Genomic DNA, 24569 nt, shown 5'->3' with positions numbered 1-24569 from the left:
TACTGATTTTTTATTCTACCAAGACGATGTTCACTGAAGCAACTAGCTGTCTTCATGAGAAATGTGTAAGGCATGCTTATAACAGGGTCACAAATGAACTGCCTCTTCCACAAAAGTAAATTGTCATTTTTTAAATATATTTTTTATTGATTTCAGAGAGGGAGAGGAGAGACAGAAACATCAATGATGAGAATCACTGACCAACCGGGAATTGAAATGTGACCTCCTAGTTCATAGGTCCACATGCAACCACTGAGCCACGAAGGCTGGGCCAAATTAATTTGCCTTAACTAGGAAGATAAATCACTTGTCCTAAATTATTTCTTTTAATCCTCACCCAAGAATATTTTTCCATTGATTTTTAGAGAAAGGAGGAAGGGGTAGCCAGAGAGAGAGAAACATCAATGTGAGATGCATTGTTTGGTTGCCTCCCGCACGCACCCTGAACCAGGGCCAAGGACCAAGCCCACAACCAAGGTATGTGCCCTTGACTAGAATTGAACTTGGGACCCTTCAGTCCTCAGGCCGATGCTCTATCCACTGAGCTAAACCAGCTAGGGCCTAAACTATTTTTGTAAAAACCCACCTTGTAATATAGACTACTAAGAAAAACTGTATCACAGAAAATTGTACTACACTGAAGTTACTTCAGTCAACAGTTTATCTTTAACCTCTTTTATTGCTTCTTGCTTAAAAATGTTCAGAATCTTCCAGCTGAAACCAGTGTGTTCTTGGAATCCTTTATAGAAGTAATCGTCTCTAGAGAAAACACACTCCTTCCAACAATACTAAAAAATCCAATGGTCTAGATTTCACAGCCCTTTAGTTTAGGAAAGAGTAAGCTATGTCTTTAATTTCAGAAGAACTGTTATTATACAACAAACTTTTTATTTTTTTCATTCATAAAAACAGTCCACAGCATTCATAAAACAGGGTAGTCGAAGAAATAAAAAGAGACACTTTTCAGGTGGATTCTTTATGTTTAAGAACAGATGAGTTGGTAGCAATTTAATACAGATGGAAACAAATACAATCCATAGAAAAACAGGAGTTGAAAGGGGGAGGAAATAATATCAACCAAGATAAACTTAGAGTTTTCAGGCATGCAATTCAATATCTGAATTTTCTTCACTTAAAAACCAAAGTAGGTGCTTTAACAGGTGTCCTAAAAGAAAGCTACAAAAATATTGCAAATGTTAACCTTACATATATCACACACACAAAAAAAAATTAATAAATCCTGAGCTACACCCAGGCTAATCACAAGTTCTCCCTATCCAAGACAGACACAGAAAAATAACTTTTTACAAGCTTAGCTTAAAGGTACAGTACCTTAGAGCTCTCACTTGGGTGTTTCCTGCTCATGCTCTTTTCAATATAAACAAATGTGATTTATGTAGTGGAATACATACTTGAAGAATTCCTTAAAGAAAGAATCACAAGTTTCATTTTATATATACAACAAATTTTTAATTATGTACTGAAAATAAATTACAGGAAATAACTTTAAAATGCAACAGAGAACAAAGTCACAATAAACATTCCCATTGGATTCCCTTGGGGGGTGAGATTGCAGTGCTCAAGGAAGATAAATATCACAAATATATCAAAAACTTCAAATAGTTTATGCATTCACACACCGACGTGAGCCACAAACATTCCTTCACAGGGACTGTACTTATTAGCCTACCACAGAACCAGATTTTGCCATAAACTACAAAACTTTTAATACAAAATTGTTATTTATATATTTATATTTCATATACATGCCCTATCTGTGAGTTTAGAAAATAAAAGCTACACACTGTACAGACACTCTTAACTCATAGCTGTAGGCAACATTTTTGGATGGAATTCCTCCCCCAATAAAATTAATGGCATATTTTATGTACATGAAGGCTAAACTGCATAATGACAGTTCAGATTCCCAGATATGCATCTCCTTTTAGGGCAGGTTTATAAATTTCAAAAGGCAAGACAAATGTACACCTCAGAATCACTTTCTTAGCTACAAGAGTTGTCATGTAATTTCTGTGAAGTTTCTGATACATGCATTTATGTAATACTGGTATTGAAGGCAGTAAAGCAATATATACTTTTAATGTAGTGGCTCAATAAAGGCTTCATTGTCATTCCAATCTGATTCCTTATACAGTGATTCATAGCTTCTCTAAAAATTAAAATTCAATGGGACACTGTTAGAGAGACTCTAAATAGATTTCTTAAAATATTTCCCTGAAATATCCTTTTACATAAAACAAATTTCACTAACATTAGCTTAAGTAAAAAGGAAAAGAAAGATTTAAAAACATGGCACAAATGTGCATGATAAACTAATGCTCCTCAGCCAATTTCCATGCCTTAGGAGCCATGAACAGAATGCTTAAAACCAACCAACAATTTTCACACTCTGTGGCAGCCATCTGTGAAGCCAGTTGTACTAAACTACTTCTACAGTTGATTGTAAACTTTGGTTTATTTGTATTTGAGTTCTCATTGTACAGCAAGCATGAACAAGAGGGAGAGTGGAGTCCATGAGGAGATGAACTGTCAGTCTGTCTTTAACCGGGCATGATGAGACACCTGGTCAGTCAGGCCTGCTTTGATAGAGTTTGTTACAGACTGCCTTATGTTTTCCTCCATCAAATTATCACCCAGGGGCTTCAATACCTGTGGTATGAGAAATGTGCAAAACAAATAAAAACATGAGGTAAAAAAGGAGTTACACATAAAAATAGATATAAAAATTCAATTCAAAGCAATGAAGAAAATAATCAGGAATGTGGAAAATAAAAAGATGCTTCTCCCAAAAAAAAGTTATGATGCTATAAATAATGCAGTTAGACATTTTTTAATGCAACAAAAATCACTTTCCTCTTATTCAAACCATTTACAATTCCTATGAGATGGATGTGCAATTCCATACCCTATTTGCAGCATCAAATCTGGTATGTACACAGCATTTATGCAGACCGGCCCAGACGGTCCTGCTTATTGTCCTACATGTATAAGTGTGAACACTTCAGATAGAGAAAAAAGTTTAAAATACTGTCTAATTTTTCTTCTTGTTATTGTTGGATGGCAGTCTCTGTCGCTGTGCTGATGAAAGAGCACGATGAACCATTCGGCGTCTAGTAACTTCAAACAGTTTGGAAAACACCTAAAACATGGAGTGATTTGTTAGGAGAATCACTGAGTGCCTGTAAGTTAGCGTTTAAGACTACAGGAATTTGAGACTGTAGGTTTCTCACCTTCCTGGGACTCCTCTGAAGCAACAGAAAAGAGAAATGCAAAATAAAATTTAGACAAGTTTTGTTGACACAGCACAGACCTTCTCTGACTAGTGATCCCCTTACCTCAACTACACTGAAAATAATTTCACCCACTTGAGATCCTTCCATTTAACTGTTTTGTAATAATGACACCTCTAAAATCTTAAGAATCAATGCTGTATAGAAGATGACTGGTTTTCAAAAGAAGACCTTGTACAATTATTGAAATTCTTGTTGCAGAACATTAGTAATGGTCCAAAATTTTAAAGTGGATAACACTTTTTTAAAAAGTGAAGTTGTAATAGCTTTTAATCCATCTTCTATTAGAAGGTATCAAAGGAATGTGAAGAGCCAGACTTTTAAGACAAAAATTTAAATTTAACAAACATCCAAACATAAGCTTCCAAATCGGACCTGAATAAAAATGAGCGTTTCTCTAAAGAATAAATTCAAAATCCAAATTAATATAGTGGGTCACTTTATAAAATAGCAGTATTGCAAGAAAAGTCACCACCCAATCAACTTTCTTTAAAAAAAAAATGTTTTACTTCTTCAGTCTTTGCATTTAAAGCCAAAACCAATGTGGACCTGTATACTCTACATCTTCAATTAAGCCCAATACTTCATTGGCCCAGAAATGATATCTGAAAAATGCCTATTTTACTGTCCATCAGTAATAACTGTAGCTTTCATTCTGGTCCTCGACATGATGCTAAAGTATTTCATGATGATCATCACTTTAATGACAACATCCTTAAATGCAATTTTCTGTACATAGGAAATTCTAACATACAGTTGGCCAATATATAACATGGCTTGCCTTAGTAGAAACATGTCAGGTCCGACTTTGATTTCTGGGTGAAGTAAAGATTATGATTAATAGTTGGTTCTCTGTAGTGCTTTGCTTTGTTCATCAGTATTTCCTTGGTACGGAGGTCAAACAAAGGTTTTTTTTGGTGTAAGAAATCACTATTGGATTGTTCCTTGTAGTATATCAGCAAATCACCACTATCTTCATGATAGGCAACGAAGACCTGAATGCCACCTAACATTTTCCCTGGAATATATGCATGCATTGGTTCTTGCCAATATTAGTAAGAAACTTCTTTTGCTTTCCTAAAGTACTGAACTTCCAAACTTCTTTTCCTTACCTTCGTAACTCTTTCACCGATTACATTTCCTCTTCTCAAAGAAAGAAATCCTTAAAGACTTGCCCTGCCCACTGTTTGGCAGTTAGGCCTATGATTAAGAATCTGTCCAAAGGATATTACAGATTTAAGCCAACCAAAGCACTCTGAAAGTACGACTTTAAAGAAAAAAACACTCTCCCATTCACACTTTATATTCAGATTATACATCCAAACAAAACAGAAAAATCCTTTTGCCATTTTGTATATAAAAGAAAAGTAGGTGCGCAAGTATTGTGTGGGAGGGGGAGTCACAGGGATGAGATTAGTCACTGAAAACCAAGAGACAGATACCAACCTGTTCCCACAGTGTTTCAGCAAGCTGATCAATCATTGTTCCAATTTCTCTGAACTCCCCAGAGTATTTAACATATGCCCAAGTACAAAGAGATGTCAGTGCCAAACCCATGACCAGGTTACACAAGACGGCTATAGAGTTTAGACCGATGAAGCCAGTCAGTCCTGAGATTATATACATAGCAAACATGACTGCAAACAGTGTGGCAGGTGTACGAGCAGCATAGAAGATATTTTTGCCATCGTTGTGCTTTATGAAATTTGCATAGGTTTCTTCGATTTCAGCTTCAAGCTGGTCCTGATAACGACGGCAGAAATCATCTCCACCCATTTTTTTAATTGAACGAAACTGTTTAATTGCCACTTCCTTAAGATCCAGATGTTTTCGTTCCAGATCTGAAGGTGCAATGTAAGGCTTGTCTCCACCACATACCTGTACAGACACAATTACAGTACAAAGGTTACATGCTAGAAATAATTCACACTTGAAAGTTCCCTACTCATAGTGTTGTCTCAAAAAGTCAAACCACCTACATGGTTCAATTTTAAATTTCTTCATTATGTCTCACACATAACCACAACCTACTTATTTATAACCTGTATGTTTAACTGACTCGGGCAAAATAAATTTTCCAAATATAACTAATACAAGACAAAAATAATTACATTGAAATTTGAACCTGACTTCACTTGACCCACCAATACACCATAAGAGTACAAAAGACTACTGGCAAGGGAGTGGAAAAAGATAATAAATTAAAAAGGTACTTTAATGTTCAAGTTAGTAAGCTTAGCATAGAAATTGCTAGTGCCCTTAAGCTAGTGTTAATTACATTAGAAGCTATTAATTAACAGCACCATGAATCATGTGTCATAAAATATTCCAGTATGGTTTGTGTAATAACATACTACCCATCTCTTGCACTCTATGTGAATTATTTTGTTAGTTTATTTCCAGCAGAATTAGATAACAGAGAATTAGGAAATGATATAAAATAACATTGTATAAGGAGTACAATTTACTTCAATTATTTTACATAATAAAAATCTATCTTACTCTTTTTAAATTTTAGTTACAAATTTAAATTTAAATTGTAGTTACAAACCTGTTCCATATTTCTGCAATAAATCTCTCTTGCTCCTGCTACTGCAGCAAGATTATTAGCTTCAGCTGTTGCCTAAAACAATAAAATGTGCCAATTTTATGCAAAGAAACCTCTATAAATTCTGATCAACACAGTAAGTTATATACAATAAAGAAGTCTGAAAATGAACCAGAGAAAATGTTATCAACTTCCAGTTTTCCTTTTCAATGAAACACTAGTATAAAGAATACAGTAACACTCTTTCTAGCTTCTAACAGAACTGTCTGCCTAATTTTATTTTGCTTAGGTTTGTTAAAATGGGTTTATAGAAAATACCACATACTAGTATGCTCAGGAAATTATAGGCAATTAGATAGACACAAACCTAAAATGCATCAAGTCTCCAGATGTAAAGAATCAAGTATTACCCAATATGGTTCTCTCTCTCCTAATCAATATTACACGAGGGATATTTTTAAATGCATAAAACTGCTTATTGGGTGAGTTTTATGAGAAAATACTATTTAGTCCACCATAAAGTGGAGAAATTGCCTGAGACAGCATTAGAAGTAACTCTAAATCATTAATACAAAAAGAAAATAAGACTGATTTCAAACAATATTCACTGTCAAAGATGCAGAGGAAAGGAGAAGTGTGGTCCAGAGGCCCATTTTAAGCTAGCTTCTGCAACACAAATGTTCCTACACTTTCTGAGCAACTAAAGGGAAGGCACTGAGGATTCTTATTTCTGGTGGCCTATCTGTGTGCAAGGTCTGCAATCTGTGGTTACCAAAAACTTCAGGACCTATGACAAGTACTGATTTAAATATCTGATATTTATATGCATGCAAAGAAGCACCACCCCATTTACAGCATTTACTAGTATCTCTAAAGCAAAGATTTTTTTCTCTTTCACAAATACATACATGTACGACGCACACACTACCTGAAGCATGGACTTTGGATGTGGAAGTTCCTCTCCTTGATAAATTTTAATGTAAGCCTAAAAATATTGAAGACTTGTTATATTGATAGGTTTCCAAAAGAAAGAAAAATCATAATATAAATATAAAAACAATCCACACTATTAAAAGGAAAGCCTAGACTTTAAAAATCATCCAGTGTCATTCCAACAAAATTAACCCTATGCTCAACATTATTAAATATATTTTTTTTAGTTGATTTCAGAGAGGAAGGGAGAGGGATAGAGAAATAGAAACATCAATGATAAGAGAAAATTACTGATCGGCTGCCTCCTGCATGCCCCCTACTGGGGATGTGCCCTTGGCCAGAATCAAACGTGGTAAATGAAAAGTCGGCAGACCAATGCTCTAACCACTTAGCCACACCGGCTAGGGCTCAACATTATTAAATGCCTATGTTGCTAAATAATATTCTAGAGAAATGTTTCTAAATATAATTCCAATGTGCATGAAAGTTATTTCTCATATTCCAAAGTTATATATAAAATGCCATCCACTTTATTAAAAGAAACATAATTCTCCACTACCAATGTTTCAACTAAATATGTGAGAAAACATTCTAATTCAGTATTTTACTTAGACCAGCTTAAATTCTCTTTCAGTTTAAGAAAAAAAGAATTATGTACTTGTGGTTTAAGAGTAAGGCGGCAAGATGAGAGATTTTAGTAAGTCCATATAGGAATCTTTCATCTCAACTTTCTATTGACTAAATTAAGTCATAACTAAACAAAGATAGTATGTATAAAATGACCAAAAATATACTCTTAGTTAACTGTGTTTTCCCTTCCACTTATCCATTACTATGAATAAATAAAGGTCTTGCTTTGTCTATCAAGCTATAAAATTTTGAAAAGAACAGAGGAAAAAAATACTACAAATAATTTACTTGCGCTCAGAAACCAGTTCTGATACTTTCAGCGGCTCTTATCAAGTCCTCAGAACTCTGAGAGAAGGCTTTTGTAAGCGCTCAAGATGGAGAATTATGCTCCCAATCCCTATTGTCATTCACAAATGACAGTGGTATCACAATACAGTGGATGGTTCTCCTCTCCATATCAGAGCTGGAGAACAAGTAGGATAGTTCTGTAAACAAAATCACTGTCCAGAAGATACAAGGTGTCTGCTAGAATGTTAAATAACCTTAAATGATGATATACCAAATTCAAGGCAGATATTATACTTTTGCTTTAAAATAAATTTCTTATACATATGTCAGCTACATTTCTAGCTTAAGCAAAGTCATTTAATGTGAGAGTTTTCCTACCTTAAAATATTCTACAAGATCCCTGCAAGTGACTTTAGATCCACTTATCTCTTTTTCCACCAAATTCTCAGGGGCAAGCAGCAATGGCACCAGATTTCGAAGCTCTCGTTTAAAGTCTTCATCAATGTCTAGTGGACGTGAAATCAGTCAATGTATTAGTCCAGAAAAGCTAGGAACTACCCATTGGTAAGAGCTCATAAAGTTCTATTTCATGAAATAAGAGTTAACAGTATCTATTACTTAAGTAGATTAACTTTAAACTCATCCAAACATGTCATATCCTAGAAAAAAATATAGCACCCCCAACACTTCCCCTCACACCCCAAGAATTCTTTCAGTCAAATAATAAAGTGTGGACTACACAAACATATCCCACATTAAGTATTAACTAAACCAGTGGTCGGCAAACTGCGGCTCACGAGCCACATGCGGCTCTTTGGCCCCTTGAGTGTGGCTCTTCCTAAGCCTTAGGAGTACCCTAATTAAGTTAATAACAATGTACTCACCTATATAGTTTAAGTTTAAAAAATTTGGCTCTCAAAAGAAATTTGTACTGTTGATATTTGGCTCTGTTGACTAATGAGTTTGCCGACCACTGAACTAAACTATCCCTTTCAGAAGGCAAATAATTCAAAAATTTGTATTAATTGTTAAGATTTTTCCCAGGCATACTGTAAAAGTTTCATCAATCTTTAAGCCTTTTTCCATCATTCTCAAAATAATCCAAAAACAAACATAATGAAGTTATACTACCACCCCTGAAAAGGAGAGACTTAAATCTGGTTGCATCAAGAGAATACACTGGTAAAGCTTTATAGCAGAAAGCAACCAGATGAAATACTGGAATGTTCTCAGCCTTCAGAACTTTTAGGACATCAGTGCTGAGCAACAGACCACATTATAAAATGTTAATCAGTATGATAGCTGTTTGCAAAAAAAACCAATGAAAAACTAGAAAGACCACACAGAGCATTATAATCACATCATTAACAATGCATTAAAATGTCCTCCAGTATCAAACACAAAATTTAAGGAATCATGTATTTTTAAAAACTTTCAGCCCCTAAAAAATAAGTTCTGATTTTAGCAAGAATGGGAATTCCCACCTTTCAATCTCCCATCAAAACTAGGATTAGTTGCAACTTTAAGACCAGGATGTGGTAAAAGGAAGCAACCAAGATTTGAGAAACAATTGTGAATGTGCTTCCTTACATTCTGTAGCTCTTCATGTTGATTTTGCTTTACCTGAGGGCAGAAGGAGACAGAATGAAGGTGCAAATAGGAGCAAAAAACTTTTTAAAGAAAACACACACATACTCAATGCATGCACACTTAACTCAGATACTATTCCAGATAGGTGTTTGACAACATAAAATTTTACTAAAGATCCATTTCTGACCACTTTGGTAAGACCCCACTTTGTCTTAAACCAGAAAAGATTGTTTTTTCCCCCCTATGTTAGCTGCCAAGGACATAAAAAAAATAAAAAATTAATAATTAATCATATCTAACACCAGAATAACAAATCATGGTTGAGATTTATAAGCCAGGTAATAAATTAAGAATCTGCCTTTAAAGTACTTACAATGGCAAAGATAAAAACAAAGTATTAATCTGCCTACAAATAAAAGGGTCAAATAATAGCTACAGTGAACCGCTCCAGCACAGTCCAAAAAACCTTAGAAATGTGTTAGGATTTCAGCTCTCAGTCCCAATGATTATTTACGATTAATGCTAGTTATCAATGTTTGGAGAAGAGAGATAGCTCTGTATTTCCTTGAAGAAAATCTTAACTTTAGATTTTTAATAACTACTTATCCCAATATAACTTCTCAAAAATCACTCTAAAAAACATACCAAAATACACCAGTCATAATCAACAAAACCTGGAAATTACCTAAATCACTATCAAAAGTAGAACTGAAAAATCATTGTTTATTCATACAATGGAATACTGCAGAGCAATGAGAATAAATGAATAAGCTACATGCAACAGTATGGATTAATCTCAGAAACATATTAATGGACAAAAGAAGCTATTCACAAATATATACTGTGTATGATTCCCTTCGTAAAACTTATAAAAACAAAGCCAGTTAGAGGTCAGGATACTAGTAGAGGGTTTGTGGCTGGGGAAAGGGTGGGTGTCAGTGGATGGAGGTGGGTGAGTCAGGATGCCAATAACATGGTGACTATGTTTAGTCTGTACAAAGTCATCAAGCTGCACACTGATGATTTTAAGCACTTTCCTATGTCACTTCAGTAAGACACTAAAAATCCCTCTTGGCTTTGAAGTACATAATTCTCAGTTTAGGTACTATGCCTCATGTGCTGTGTGTTAATTTTTTCTGAACAAACCAGAGAAAATTCTTGATGACTAAAATGATCTCCAACAGTAGGGTCTAAAAACAAAAATGCCTTTCAAATAATCCAAGATTGAGGAGCTGGTTTTAATCTCATTTTAGAAATAAGACAACTATATTGTACCCAAAGTTTATTAATGCGGTTGAGAAACTAAATGTGTCATCACCTAGGCAAAGAAAATTGTATTAATCAAGACAGAACCCTCTCCCTTATGAATAAAGAGACCTTTATGTATCTTTTGTGTATGTGAGTGGATGGGTAGTATCTAACATAAGGGTTTCCCAAATAATGCCACGGAGAGTACCTGTAGGAATAAAGGATCATGTTGGCGAGGTTATTTTCCAGGAATGCCTTGGTATGGCATCTGCATGGGCCAGGAGACTGGATATTTGGGTTGTAGTCCAGTTATCAATAATTAGTTGAAGTGATCAAAAGCAAGTCACTTTTCTGGGTTTTAGTTTTGTATTTTTTTTTTTTTAAATATATTTTATTGATTTTTTACAGAGAGGAAGGGAGAGAGATAGAGAGTCAGAAACATCGATGAGAGAGAAACATCGATCAGCCGCCTCCTGCACATCTCCCACTGGGGATGTGCCCGCAACCCAGGTACATGCCCTTGACCGGAATCGAACCTGGGACCCTTCAGTCCGCAGGCCGACGCTCTATCCACTGAGCCAAACCGGTTTTGGCGTATTTTTTTTTTTTAAGAAGACTGAACTAGATGATATTTAAGATCCCTTTCTAGCTCCATATGCTGTCATTCTATGAGACAGTATTCCTTGGAGAGATGGCCTCACATCATCTGTGCTCAGTGCATGCACATTACATTATCCAGTCTATTCCAAATGATCAGAAGATCAGCTGGGCCAGAGAGGAACATGCATGCAATCTATGTAGGTAAGTAAGTCATTGTCCTCTTTTCACCAATTATGTGTGGAGTCATCTGGGCTAATTGGGATACTCAATTTATTCCAAGGATACCTAGAGATTGGTAGTCTAAGCAGCAGTCCAGGCAGCCCACTCCTTCACCTGGCTTGGCGCTTACACTCTCCTAAGTGGGACTTACCTGCAATCTCTTTTCAAGGAATTGTTTTCCACCTTCCAAACCATATGAATGTTCATAAGGGTAACTCCAATCTCGAATCAAAAACATTAATGTCTATACACAAGGGGGAAAAGAAATCATTTTTTACAAAATTTTACCAAAAAAGCCACTATTTTAACAATTGAAGCCAAATAAGGCCCTAAACCAGTGATGACGAACCTTTTGAGCTCGGCGTGTCAGCATTTTGAAAAACCCTAACTTAACTCTGGTGCCGTGTCACATACAGAAATTTTTTGATATTTGCAACCATAGTAAAACAAAGACTTATATTTTTGATGTTTATTTTATATATTTAAATGCCATTTAACAAAGAAAAATCAACCCAAAAAAATGAGTTCATGTGTCACCTGACTGGCGTGTCATAGGTTCGCCATCACTGCTCTAAACAATCCTTATAAAAAATTGTAGTATTAAATAGTTAATACTGCTCATAGTTATATCAAGGGCCTACCTAAACTAACACTCCCAGACCATATACCACCAAACAATTGCCTCCATTTGAGAACTTCGCTATGTTTAAAGAGCCACCACAAGCAATACTGCAGGTTTTTTAAAATTAACTCCCCACCCAAAATGTGACAACCAAAAATGTCTCCAGACACTGGCAAATATCCCGTTAGTGGTAAAAATACCCCAACTCAGAAAAAAATGAAACAGGACCAATAGAGTGTATTTCATCCATATGCACAAAATGAGCCTATAACGTGCCCAAGTATTTCATAAAAGTGATCACTTGAGCCAGACAAGACTGAGGCAGAATTGTTTTTAATAAATCTCTGTCATGAAAGGGCTCCAGAGAAGCAAGCAAAGCAAATACTTCTAAAATAACTCCACCCAGATTAATTCTGACAATATTCTGTACCTATCATTTAAAAAACATGGGGATAAAAGAGCAGAAGGGGGGAGAAATAGAAGTAATTCTCTATGAAACCAAAATAAAAAACAGGATTAACCTCAACTTGCAATACACCACACCAAAGAAGCCTATACTATTTTGTAGTAGTTTATTATGTTAAAAGAAATTTAAGTGACTGTCTTAAGCTTTAGAATTAAATAACATCTAATTAAGAATCTATAGTCATTTGTTCTATTTCCTACCAGTATTTGGTTACCCTACAATTGATAAGTTGGTGATAACATTAACATAAATTAATATCAATTCTGCTGAATCTATTGCTAAAAATGAGTTTGTTGTAATGACCTGTTTTCAGTTACAAAATAAGATGACTTGATAGCTGTACATAGAGGTAACTTTTAAAAAATGATAAAATATTTATTTACCTGAAATGGTTTCTGGTAGATTTCTTCCATTGCAAGCCTGCCATACTCTGTAAATAACTATTAAATTAAGTTATTTTAAATAATGCCTCCAAAGAGATTGAAAGAAGACATCTGTAAAACTGTTTTACAACAGACCACTCACTAGATATCAGATATCATTTGAAAGCCAAGCATTTAATTTTCTAACAGACTGGGTGGGTATATATTAAAATTTAATTAATAAAAAGTTTAATGAATAAGAAGTCATACATCAGTTTAAAATCATGCAGTATTAAATCTTCTTACAATGTTATAGGCTTTTAGGGGAAAAGTCACAATAAAGTAGGAATTAATTTTTCAATACGTGGACATACATTAAGTCTTACGTACTTGCAAGTGCTGAAGATCATCTTCTTGAATATTCTGAGACAAATTATATACCTATTAAAACAAAATTGTTTTTACTGGTATTTTATTTTGAATACCCAGCTGTGTATAGCTTTACTTACGGAAATAAAGGCTACTTTATACCTCAGTACAAATGAATCACTTAGCCACTCACTATCTTAATCCGTGGCACATGAAAAGGATATTCTCTTTTTTCCTAATAGTCAGGATAAAACATTCAGAGGAAAACAGTGGTAGTAAACTATAAAAATCATGAATACATGCATATGGGGCCTAAAAAGTGGCAGACTTTTAAAAAGGTATATTAAGTAGTAAGTTTCTATTTTCCTTCTCAAGGTTACTTTAATGTTATTAAACAGTTTTTTTAAAGTAAAGATTATTTCCAAAATTATTTTTTCCAAGTCAATGAATGTGAGGGGCATAGTTCTACAAAGATAAATTCCTCCCTGATACCAGTACAATCACAGTATATAGCTGATAGTTACTCAGTGGGTGTCTCAACTACCATCAATTCTAATATGGTTCTCTTTTTACATAAGTAAACTCATCAGACAAAATAATTTAACATGAAAATTTCAACAGCCTGTGCTAACTGAAAAAAAAAATTAATAACAGTAGGTGGCACTCTCGCCCTTTCTGAAATGTTTAGGAAGCTTTCATAGACCAGAGCTAATGACGGAAGGTCTAAGTACTCTCAAGGAAGGAAAATTGGAGAAAAGATCCACTAGGTCCAATCCTTCTGGCTCAGGTCTTCATAAGGTGACCTAGGCCACCACAGGAGAAAAATGGATGTCCACAGACGTCACTCTGCTAAGAAATAACGTTGTCTAAGAAAATAGGGTTGCTCCAAAGACAGAACAATTTGTTCTAACAGCAAATGAGTGATAATCTAGCTGAATCACTTGGAAGTCAAGAATATAAACAGCCAATATAGGTCAGCAAAATTAAAATAATATTCTCAGCTGACTAACTCCAAACAGATTACTTAAAAAAGTAACTAATGACTGAAGTGATTAAACTCTAGATTTAAACTTAAAACCAAGAAAATAAATAAATAAACAAATAAACTTAAAACCAAAAGCATGACCAACCTATTTTTACCACACGGGCCTTAGCTTTTAGATAAGCGGTCCAGATCCTTGTCTGAGCCAGGTTGCAAATAGCAATGAGAGACAGGATTTGTTCATTTAGATCATTAGTACTTAACATACTGTGTTGCACTTAATAGATGCTCAATAATTATTTGTTGAAAGTATAAATGAAAGGAGGATCAATTTGTCATTGATCTATCAGCCAGACAGCTTATGTAAGGAAGGTGAGAAATCTAGCCTCAAAGACCAGGAGGAAAGCAATAATAAAATATAACTTTAACCTTCCTGGTTATTAATAGCTTACAAAGCACTTTCTTATGCATTACCTCATTTAGATCTCATATCTGACTGCACACAACCACCACATGTGAGATAGGCAAGATGGGTAAAATACTCATTGATGGGCTGGACCCCGGCACATGGGTAAGAAGGTGGATGAGTGACCATAAATGATTATCCAAAACCAAGCCTTCTACTACCATAAAATTGAATAAACAAACAAGAGAAAACCATGGTACAAGTTTTAGGACAGAGAACTCCACCCCACATTATATTTTAAGGCAGTGGTTCTCAACCTTGGCTGCACATTAGAATCACCTGGGAATCTTTAAAATCCTGATTTCTGGGCCTCATCCTTCAGAAATTCTGTTTCTTTGTTATGGGGTGGGGCCACAACATTAGTAACAAAGAAACAGAATTTCCAGAGGATGAGGCCCAGAAATCAGGATTTTAAAAAGATTCCTGGGTGATTCTAATGTGCAGCCAAGGTTGAGAACCACTGTTTTAAGGCAAGCCACAATGCCAGCTAATCTGAAGGGCTATACTGTGATAATATAAACACAAAGATGTGGTTTCTGCTTTCCTGAAGGGATTAGCAGTTCTGCCACCTTGCAAGATTAGAGAAAAAGAGGGTGAACAAAATAGACAAAGGAGACTGAGGATCCCCAATAGTATCATTTAGTTGATAGTGACAGATATCCCAAGCCCTAAAATAAACAGAAGCCAGGCTGAAAAGTACTCCTCTTTTATCGCATAATATCCAAAACTTCCTTCCACTCAGACAACTAGATACTTCAAATTGAGGAAGAATGGAAATGGGAACTTCAAGGCTGGTCATATGTTCCAGATATTACTGGAAAGCAAAACAAAAATTCCAAGAGACTGTGACAGCATCACCTATAACCTACCACTGAGAAGAAACATTTCTTATGTCAGGAGTACATACTGGCAGCCATATGACTGAATCCAACTAAGGATAACATGTAATAATAACTTTTCCTTTAAAAAAAAAAAAAAGGCATTAGATACTATGAAGAAAAACCAAAGGAATTGGCTATTTATTGGTTTATTACTTTCTTGGCAAGCACTCAAAGTATACAATTTTATACTGTGAGCCAGAACAGCAAGCAGGAAATGTAAATAGCTCTAACTTTAACCCTTTTTTCTCCGATCAAAAGGCATTTTGAGGAAGAGGAAAGGTATTAGGCTGATCTGAACCAATCATACCACAGCATCTCGCGTCTCACCTGGACTGAGCTAGTCATAGTGCTCAGAGCAAACACTGTTGCACAGTCTTTGATTGTTGACTGGCTATCGAAGGCACCCTGAGTATCCATTAGCAGCACAGCCACCTAGAAATTTAAAAGTTTAAAATACTAAGTAAAATATTCACCAATAGTGACTAAAAAAAATCTATATATATAAAAGCCTAAGTGACCGTTACGACCCAACGACCAGAATGACCAGAACAACTAGCCAACCACTCACTAAGACATGTGCTGGCCACCAGGGCGCAGGCGCTCATGCTCAATGCAGGAGCTGCCCCCTGGTGATCAGTGTGTTCCCACAAGGGGAGCGCCACTCAGCCGGAAGCTTGGCTCACAGCTGGCGAGCGCAGCTGTGGTGGCAGGAGCCTCTCCCAACCCAACGGCAGCGCTACCAAGCAGTGGTAGTAGGCACAGCAGGCCGGGATGAGTGCGAGCAGCGTGGTGCCCGGCTTGGGTTCCTCCCTAGCCGCCAGCCACTTGGTGCACTGCTACATCCTCCAAGGAGTCCCGGATTGCGAGAGGGCACCGGCCAGGCAGAGGGACTCCCTTTCCCCTACCTCCACCTCCACCCCCTGCCTGTGCACAAATCCATGCATCAGGCCTCTAGTCAAATATAAAATGATAAATGCTAAAATCAGTAATTAGGATAAGAAAAGTACTCTAAGTTAACTATCTCACAGATTTTAACATAATAATCCATATACAGGGTGGGGCAAAAGTAGGTTTGCAGTTGAAAGTACACAAAACAGTTTATTCTTTTATTATTATTTATTCTTGTATTACCTTCCATATGAACAGCTGTAAACTTATTTTTGCCCAACACTATAAGTTAAAGCTATCAGACATTAATAGTTCTGTATTGTTTTAACCTTTAATACTAGAAAATAGCTCAAGAAAGAATACGGGAGAAAACACAGTAAGTATAAATATTTTACTTTTGTTCCATCAGGTCTGTCAATCACAAACACTTCATTCCAGACTTGTATGCCTGTTGTTTCTCTTTCACAACCACCTCGCCATGTAAAGCCAGTCAATGGTTCGTTGTTTCCACCAATCCAACTTTGATGACCCTGTTAAAGTCAAGCATAAACGTAAATTAAACACAAAAATTAAGAACTAGAAATATAAAAATCACCCACTCTTTATTTTACTGATGAGGAAGGTAAATCCAGTGAGAGTAAAATACACTGGAACATTACACAAGCAGTTACAAAAGCAGTCCCAAATCTCATCTGAGGAGGTCCATCAAATATGGTCTCTCTCACACCTAAACCCTCTCAAATCTGCTCACATTTTCACTCTTTATGCTTCTAAATAAGTGGAGTCACACCACTTTTCCCCATTTTGGAAAGTTTTCTTATCCTATATAATAAAAGCCTAATAAGCTAAGTGTCCAACCGTTTGACCATTCAACCAGTTGGTATGACGCATACTGACCACCAGTGGGCAGACGCTCCGACCGGTAGATTAGCTTGCTGCTGGGGTCCAGCCAATAAGGACTGGGCAAGACAGGCTGGACACACCCTGGAGCCCTCTCTCGGTCCCTCCCTGGCTCAGATCGTGCACCAGTGGGGTCCCTTGGCCTGGCCTGCACCCTCTTGCAATAAGGGTCCCCTTGGGGGGTGTCGGAGAGCTGGTTTCGGCCCAATCCCCACAGGCCAGGCTGAGGGAGCCCACCAGTGCATGAATCCATGCACTGGAACTCTAGTGTTTAATAATCATAAAAAATAGCTACCATCTATTTTGACATCAAAGTTCCCGACAGAATGACCGTCAAAAACAGTGTATCTCTCTCAGAATAACAGATACAATGTTTTCACACTAGCTTAATGTTCTCTTTAAAAAAATATGGACTCTAAAAATAACCACAAGACTTGCTTGGAACCTGACTGAAACAATCCAAGTGTAAAAGTCTCTTTCAAATCCTAAAAAAAATCTGAACCCAGAGTGGGTATTATATTAGATGGTGTTAAATCAGAACAAAGTTGATTCTTTGCTATGATAATGGTATTATGGTTATGTTATTAATAATAATATTAAGAGTCCTTTTGTTAAATATGCATGTATTTATGGTGAAAGGCTATATCTGCCATTTGCTTAAAAATGTTACAGCAAAAACAAAAAAGAATTGCCTAGCCAGCATGGCTCAATGGTTGAGCATTGACCTATGAACCAGAAGGTCATGGTTCGATTCCTAGTAAGGGCATATTTAAAAAAAAAAAAGAACAATTGTAACAAAACAGTTGCAAACATAAGAGATATTAATCCAACTATATCAATAATCACTTTAGATATGCATGATCTAAAATAAAGCAATTAAAAAACAGAAACTGTCACTATGGATAAAAAGACCCAACTATTCATTGTCTACAAAAAACATACACAGTTTAAACATAAAGACACAGGTAGGTTAAAAGTAAGGAAGTTATACCATGCAACCACTAATCAAACAAAAGCTAGAGTAGCTGTACTAATTTCAGACAGAGCTGACTTCAGAACAAGGAAATTATCAGCATAAAGAGTGGTATCTACACTAATAAAAGGCAAAGATGCTAACTGACCATACCTTCGCTACACTCATCAGCCAATCAGAAGAGTATGCAAATTAACCCAACAAAGATGGCCGTTAAATTTGCATACTGCAGGCAGATCTCGCTGCACTGCCCAGCCCGGGGCAAGCAGCAGCGAGATCCCAAGCCGCCAACCGCCCCAGCACAGGATCCGGGCCTGCAGTGTGCGGCCCGGGGTGGGGGGAGGGGGGTGGGAGGAGGCAGGCAGCAGCGTGATCCCCAGCCACCGCTCGCCCCAGCGCGGGATCCGGTCCTGCCATGTGCAGGGCGGGCGGCAACATGATCCAAAGCTGCTGCCCCCCCAAGTGTGGGATCTGGGCCTGCTGTGTGCAGCCCGGGGCAAGGGGGGCAGGCAGCAGCGCGATCCCCGGCCACAGCCCACCCCAGTGCGGGATCCGGGCCTGCCGTGTGCAACCGGGAGAGACAGCGCGGGATCAGGCGTGCCATCTGCCACCAGGGGAGCGCCTCTAAGCCAGCAGGTGGTTATCTCCCGAGGGGTCCCAGACTGTGAGAGGGCACAGGTTGGGCTGAGAGACACCACCCCCCCCCCCCCAGTGCACAAATTTTTGTGAACCGGGCTTCTAGTTACATATAATAAAGGAGCCAATTCTCTAAGAAAACTTAACAATCCTTAAAGTGTATGTACTTCACAACAAAGCATCAAAATATGTGAGACAATACTGAACGTTTGAGGAGAAATAGACAAATCTACTGTTATACTTGGAGACTTCAACACCCCTCAATCAGTAACTGACAAATGCAGCAGACAGAAAATCAATAAGGATATAGCTGAACTGAATAGCACCAGCAATCAAGTGAATCTAACTGGAATTACAAAACATTTCATCCAACAACAGAATACACATTCCTCTCGGACTCACACAAAACATTCACCCAAATAGACCACATTCTGGGGGCGAAAAACAAATTAAAAGGAATAGATTATACAAAGTACGCTCTCAGACTACAAAGGAATTAAACTAGAAACCAATTAACATCAGGGCTGAAAACCCCAAACAACACACTGGCGTCTAAACAACAGACTGTGAAATAACATATGGGTCAACAGGAACTTTTACAACATTTGAACTAAAACAAAAATACACTCATGAAAAAGCAGTGCTTAGAGGAGAATTTATAGCATTGGTGCACACATTAGGAAAGAAGATAGAATTAAAACTAATCATCTAAATGTCCACCTTAGGAAATTAGAAAAGAAAAGCAATATAACCTAAAGCAAACAGAATACAGGTAGAGTAGAAACCAAAAAAACTGAAAAGAAAAAAACAGAGTATCAATAGGAAAAAAAAAAAATCAATGAAACCAAAATATGTTCCTTTGAAAAGATCAATGAAATTTATTTGAGAGAGAGAAAAGACAAGTTAATAATATCAGAAATCAAAGAGGAGTTAAAATTATTAATTCATGGACATCAAAATGAAAATAAATATTAAGAACAACTCTATGCCCACAATTTTGATAGCTTAGTTGGAATGGGCCAATTCTTTGAAAGACACAAACTACCAAACTACATATACAAAAATAGGATTATCTGAATAGATCTATATCTACTAAAGAAATTTAATGAATAATTAATAGCCTTCTAAAAAATTAATGAACTAAAGCCCAATTTCACTGGTGAATTCTACTAAACATTTGAAGAAGAAATAACGATCACCATTTCTCTATAAACTCTTCCAGGAAATAGAAGCAGAGGAAACACTTCCTACTTCTTTCTATGAGGCCAGCATTATCTGAAAACCAAAATTAGCTAGACATTACAAGTAAGAAAAACTAAAGATCAATATATCTCATGAACACAGATACAAAAATACTCAGTAAAACATTAGCAAATTGAATCTAACAATGTATAAAAAGAATTATATACCACAACTAAGTCAGATTTATTCAAAAGATGTAAGGCTGATTCAATATTCAAAGAATTAAAAGCATAATCTATCACATCGACAGGATAAAGAAAAATCACACGATCATATCAATAGATGCAAAAGAAAGTGTTTGACAGAACCCAACATCTATTCATGATTTAAAAAAAACAAAACAAAAAGCTCCCAGCAGACTCGGAATAGAGAGGAACACCCTGAACGTGATTTGTTTAAATTTACAAGAAAATCTACAGTTAACATCATACATAGTGTTGAGAACCTAGATGCTTTCATTAGGATGTCCGCTCTTATCACTTGTTCTCAACATTGTACTGGAGGTTCTAGCCAGGAAAATTAGCCAAGAAAGAGAGATAAAAGGTATTCAGATTGGAAAAGAAAAAGTAGAACTATCTCTACTGCAGATGAAATGATCTTGTATATAAAAGACTCTATAAAGAATCCGCTAAAAAACTACTGGAACTAATAAATGAGTTGAGCAAAGTTGCAAGATATAAGATCAATGTACAAAAATCAATTGTATTTCTATAAACTTGCAATGAACAATCTACAAATGAAATTAAGAAAACTTCCTTTTATAATAGCATCCAAAAATAAATAAATTTAAAAACCGATAAAATTTACTCTGCAAATTACAAAACTTTTTTTAAAGAAATTAAAGAGCTAAATAAATGGGGAAACATCCCATTTTCATGGACAGGAACACTTAATATTAAGAGAGCAATACTCAAACTTTCAGCCTCAAACCAATCAACAGAATCCCAGTTAATCTCCCATAGAAATCTGCAAGCCAAATCTAAAATTCATATAAAACTAGAGGCCTGGTGCATGAAAATTCATGCACATGGGGGGTCCCTTAGCTCAGCCCGGCCCCTCACAGTCTGGGACCCTTGGGGGACGCCCACCTGTTGGCTTAGGCCTGCTCCGCCAGAACAGATGATCTAAAAGAAATAATCATATCCTTGGGTAAGGATTTTTTAAAAAGGTAATGGTCGCATGAAAATTCACTGCCGACAGGGCTGAAGAGACTGGGGGACTCCGGCGGCAGGAGCGCACCCCGGCAGGGCTGAGGGGACTGGGCGCCACCATCTTGTGGCTGTGGGCACCGCCATCTTTTGAGGGCATGATGGTCAATTAGCACATTACCTCTTTATTATATAGGATTGCAAGAGACCTACAATGTGGGAAGAGCTCAGGAGATTTATCTCAGTGCAGTGGCAGATGCAATGGCGTGAGCGCACTCCGCCTATACAAGCTTCCTCGGCACACCGGGAAGTGGCAGTGCCCGCCTAAGTAAGCCCCCTAGAGCCCCTACATAGTACCCTATCTTTCCTACCATTGGTTGCCCTAAGGATGGTGTAAACTTCTGATTGGTCCAGAAAGTTATATATGTTGCTGCACTTAAACAATAAACTCAGACTGCGTCTTGAACCGGTCTCCGGAGTCGGGCATGCTTCATTAGGACTGCATTGGCCTCACCCCCGCGGGACCCCCTGCCTCACTACAATAGATAATCTTGAAAAGGAAGACCAAAATAAGAGAACTCTCACTTCCTGATTTGAAAACTTACTACAAAGCAACAGTATCAAGACAGTCTGGTGCCAGTATTAGAAAAGATATATAGGTCACTGAAACAGAATTGAGAGCCCAGAAATAAATTCACATGTCTATAACCAGCTAATTTTCAACAAGGTTGCCAAGACCATTCAATGGTGAAAGAATAGTCTTCCCAACAAATGGTACTGGGACAACTGGATAGACACATACAAAAAATGAAACTGAACCCTTACCTCACACCATTTTTATATACAGATATATAAAAGTATTATGTATAATTAGTGAATACATGTTAAACTATGTTAACACATTGTATGTGGGAAACGTATTTATACGTTTTACGTTGACTGGTGGTAGAGCGGCACGGGACACGTATTAATACGTTTTTTATAGACTAGCGGTAGTATGCGGATAACGTATAAATACGTAAACTAAAGTTATCGTAATTTTACTGAACGTTGCCATTTGCGCAAAAAATTAGCAAAAATGGCCCGCGCCACCTGTTAGCGCGCGATAAAAACTACCCGCAAACAATGTGTTAATACAATTATAGCATTATTCAAAAGCCTAAAGATGGAAACCCAAGTCTATTAACTAATCAATCTATATATATAAAAAGCTAGTGAACGGAACACCGTAACAACCGAAACGACCTGTCACTATGACGCTCACTGCAGCCAGAGAACAGGCCTGATCTGGGGGTGGGGCCAGCCGGCCAACCTCCCGCAGCCCTTCCCCCCGGCCAGCCCCACCCCAATCTGCCCACAACCTGTCCCCCCCACCAGCCCCACCCCGATTGGCCCACAGCCCCTCTCCCCCGGCCGGCCCCTCCCCTGATTGACCCCCATACCCCAATAGGGGGCGGGGCTGGCTGGCCAACCTCCTGCAGCCCCTCCTGCTAGCCAGCCCCTTCCCCCAGTCGGCCCCACCCCTGATTGCCTGCCCCACCCCAATAGGAGGCGGGGCCGGCCAGCCAACCGCCTGCAGCCTCACCCCCAGCCAGCCCCAACCCTGATGGGCCCCCACCACCCCTGTCAGGGGCAGGGCCCAACAGCCAACCTCCCACCATCTCTTCCTCCTGACAGGCCCGGTCCCAATGAGTCCCAATTGGGACCGGGCCGGCCAGACCCCACCCATGCACAAATTTGTGCACTGGGTCTCTAGTAGATAAATAAAATCTGTTAAATCTATACAATAGAATAATATTATCCTAAAAAGGAATGAAGTACCGATAATGCTACAACATAAATGAACCTTTAAAGTGCCCTGACCAGTGTGGCTCAGTTGGTTGGAGTGTCATCTGTATCGTGGGTTCAATTCTCAGTCAGGGCACATATCTAGGTTGCAGGTTCGATCCCTGGTTGGGGCATATGTGGGAGACATGTGTATGTATCTCTCTCTCCCTTCCTCCCTCTCTAAATAAATACATAAATAATAACACTGAGTGAAAGAAGGCAGTCACAAAAGACCACATATTGCCCAGCCAGTGTGGTTCAGTGGTTGAGCGTCGACCCATGAACCAGGGGGGTCACAAATCCCCTCCTAGATAGGGCACCTGCCCAGGTAAAGGCTCAATCCCCAGTGTGGGGTGTGCAGGAGGCAGCCAACTGATGATTCTCTCTCATCATTGATGTTTCTCTCTCCCTCTCCCTTCCCTCTGAAATCAATAAAAAAAAAAAACACTAAAAACAAACATTTTTTAAAAAAAGAAAAGACCACATATTATATCACTTCCTACCTTCTTTAGCTAGCATGCCATCTTCGTGGGCATATAGGTTAATGAAATAAATCCAAAACCATTCCACTATTATTTCTCCCCCTTTCATCTCCTAGGAAAACTATAACCCACCATAAAATCAGTACAAGCATGTTATCCTAAAAATCAGACACTGTTTAATGCAATTTTCAATTAAGAGAGATTATTTATATCAGGAATTCTACATAGAAACCTTTTGAATAAAAATTAATAAAAATATTTCAACTTAGAAGTTACTAATTAGGTATGTAACAGCACTCAAGCCCTCATAACTTTCTATGGCTTCAGTGTCTTCCCCAGGAGAGGGGGTAGGAATCCTATTAATTAGCTAGAGACTGCAAATACATGTGTGGGCTGCTATTCCTCCTCTGAACAGCCCCTACTAAGTGATCAGAGATGGAATCACAAATAGCACCTGAGGTGAAACTTATCTGTCATTGCCAGACAAGTGACCTAAGCTTCCTTCCCCTTCTAGCATTTTACTGTCTGTGACCTACTTGAAATCAAATACATTTGCAGTGAACAGCTCAGGCACAGATAGAGACAACACACTCAAACTAACTTAAGAGGTTGGAACCTCAAAATACAGAAATTCTTTATCACCTTTAAATGTACAGTGTACTTTTAAAAGGATATGCCACTACTTATACATTCCTCTATTTCAGGTGTGAAACTCAGGGGGGGAAAAAAACAAGTTTAAGTGGAAAAACTTTAAAATACTATCTCTTGCCGAAACCAGTTTGGCTCAATGGATAGAGCATCGGCCTGCGGACTGAAAGGTCCCAGGTTCGATTCCGGTCAAGGGCATGTACCTTGGTTGCAGGCACATCCCCAGTGGGAGATGTACAGGAGGCAGCTGATCAATGTTTCTCTCTTATCGATGTTTCTAACTCTCTATCTCTCTCCCTTCCTCTCTGTA

The 24569-nt window shown here is 37.7% G+C and overlaps 1 protein-coding gene across 9 annotated transcripts in view; it reads right to left on the bottom strand.

Moving 5' to 3' along the window:
• Positions 1 to 868: 868 nt before the first annotated feature.
• The window catches only part of ATL2 (atlastin GTPase 2), a 50550-nt gene continuing 26849 nt past the window's right edge, over positions 869 to 24569 (bottom strand). For 3 of the 9 annotated variants that reach the window (XM_059660073.1, XM_059660080.1, XM_059660081.1), the window contains 13 exons: positions 16799 to 16933; positions 15843 to 15947; positions 13208 to 13258; positions 12839 to 12895; positions 11519 to 11611; positions 9195 to 9333; positions 8089 to 8216; positions 6788 to 6844; positions 5863 to 5934; positions 4758 to 5189; positions 3252 to 3266; positions 2927 to 3160; positions 2458 to 2670 (listed from right to left, as the gene is read on the bottom strand). In XM_059660073.1, coding sequence (XP_059516056.1) covers positions 3053 to 3160; positions 3252 to 3266; positions 4758 to 5189; positions 5863 to 5934; positions 6788 to 6844; positions 8089 to 8216; positions 9195 to 9333; positions 11519 to 11611; positions 12839 to 12895; positions 13208 to 13258; positions 15843 to 15947; positions 16799 to 16933 — 1392 coding nt within the window. In that variant the 3' untranslated portion in view covers positions 2458 to 2670; positions 2927 to 3052. Of the gene's footprint in view, positions 2671 to 2926; positions 3161 to 3251; positions 3267 to 4757; positions 5190 to 5862; positions 5935 to 6787; positions 6845 to 8088; positions 8217 to 9194; positions 9334 to 11518; positions 11612 to 12838; positions 12896 to 13207; positions 13259 to 15842; positions 15948 to 16798; positions 16934 to 24569 lie in introns of all 9 variants that reach the window. The other 6 variants (XM_059660075.1, XM_059660076.1, XM_059660077.1 and 3 more) reach the window with 6 other exon arrangements.

The sequence above is a fragment of the Myotis daubentonii genome, chromosome 12 (assembly GCF_963259705.1).
Source record: "Myotis daubentonii chromosome 12, mMyoDau2.1, whole genome shotgun sequence".
NCBI lineage: Eukaryota > Metazoa > Chordata > Mammalia > Chiroptera > Vespertilionidae > Myotis > Myotis daubentonii.
This window is presented reverse-complemented; position numbering and strand designations above follow the sequence as displayed.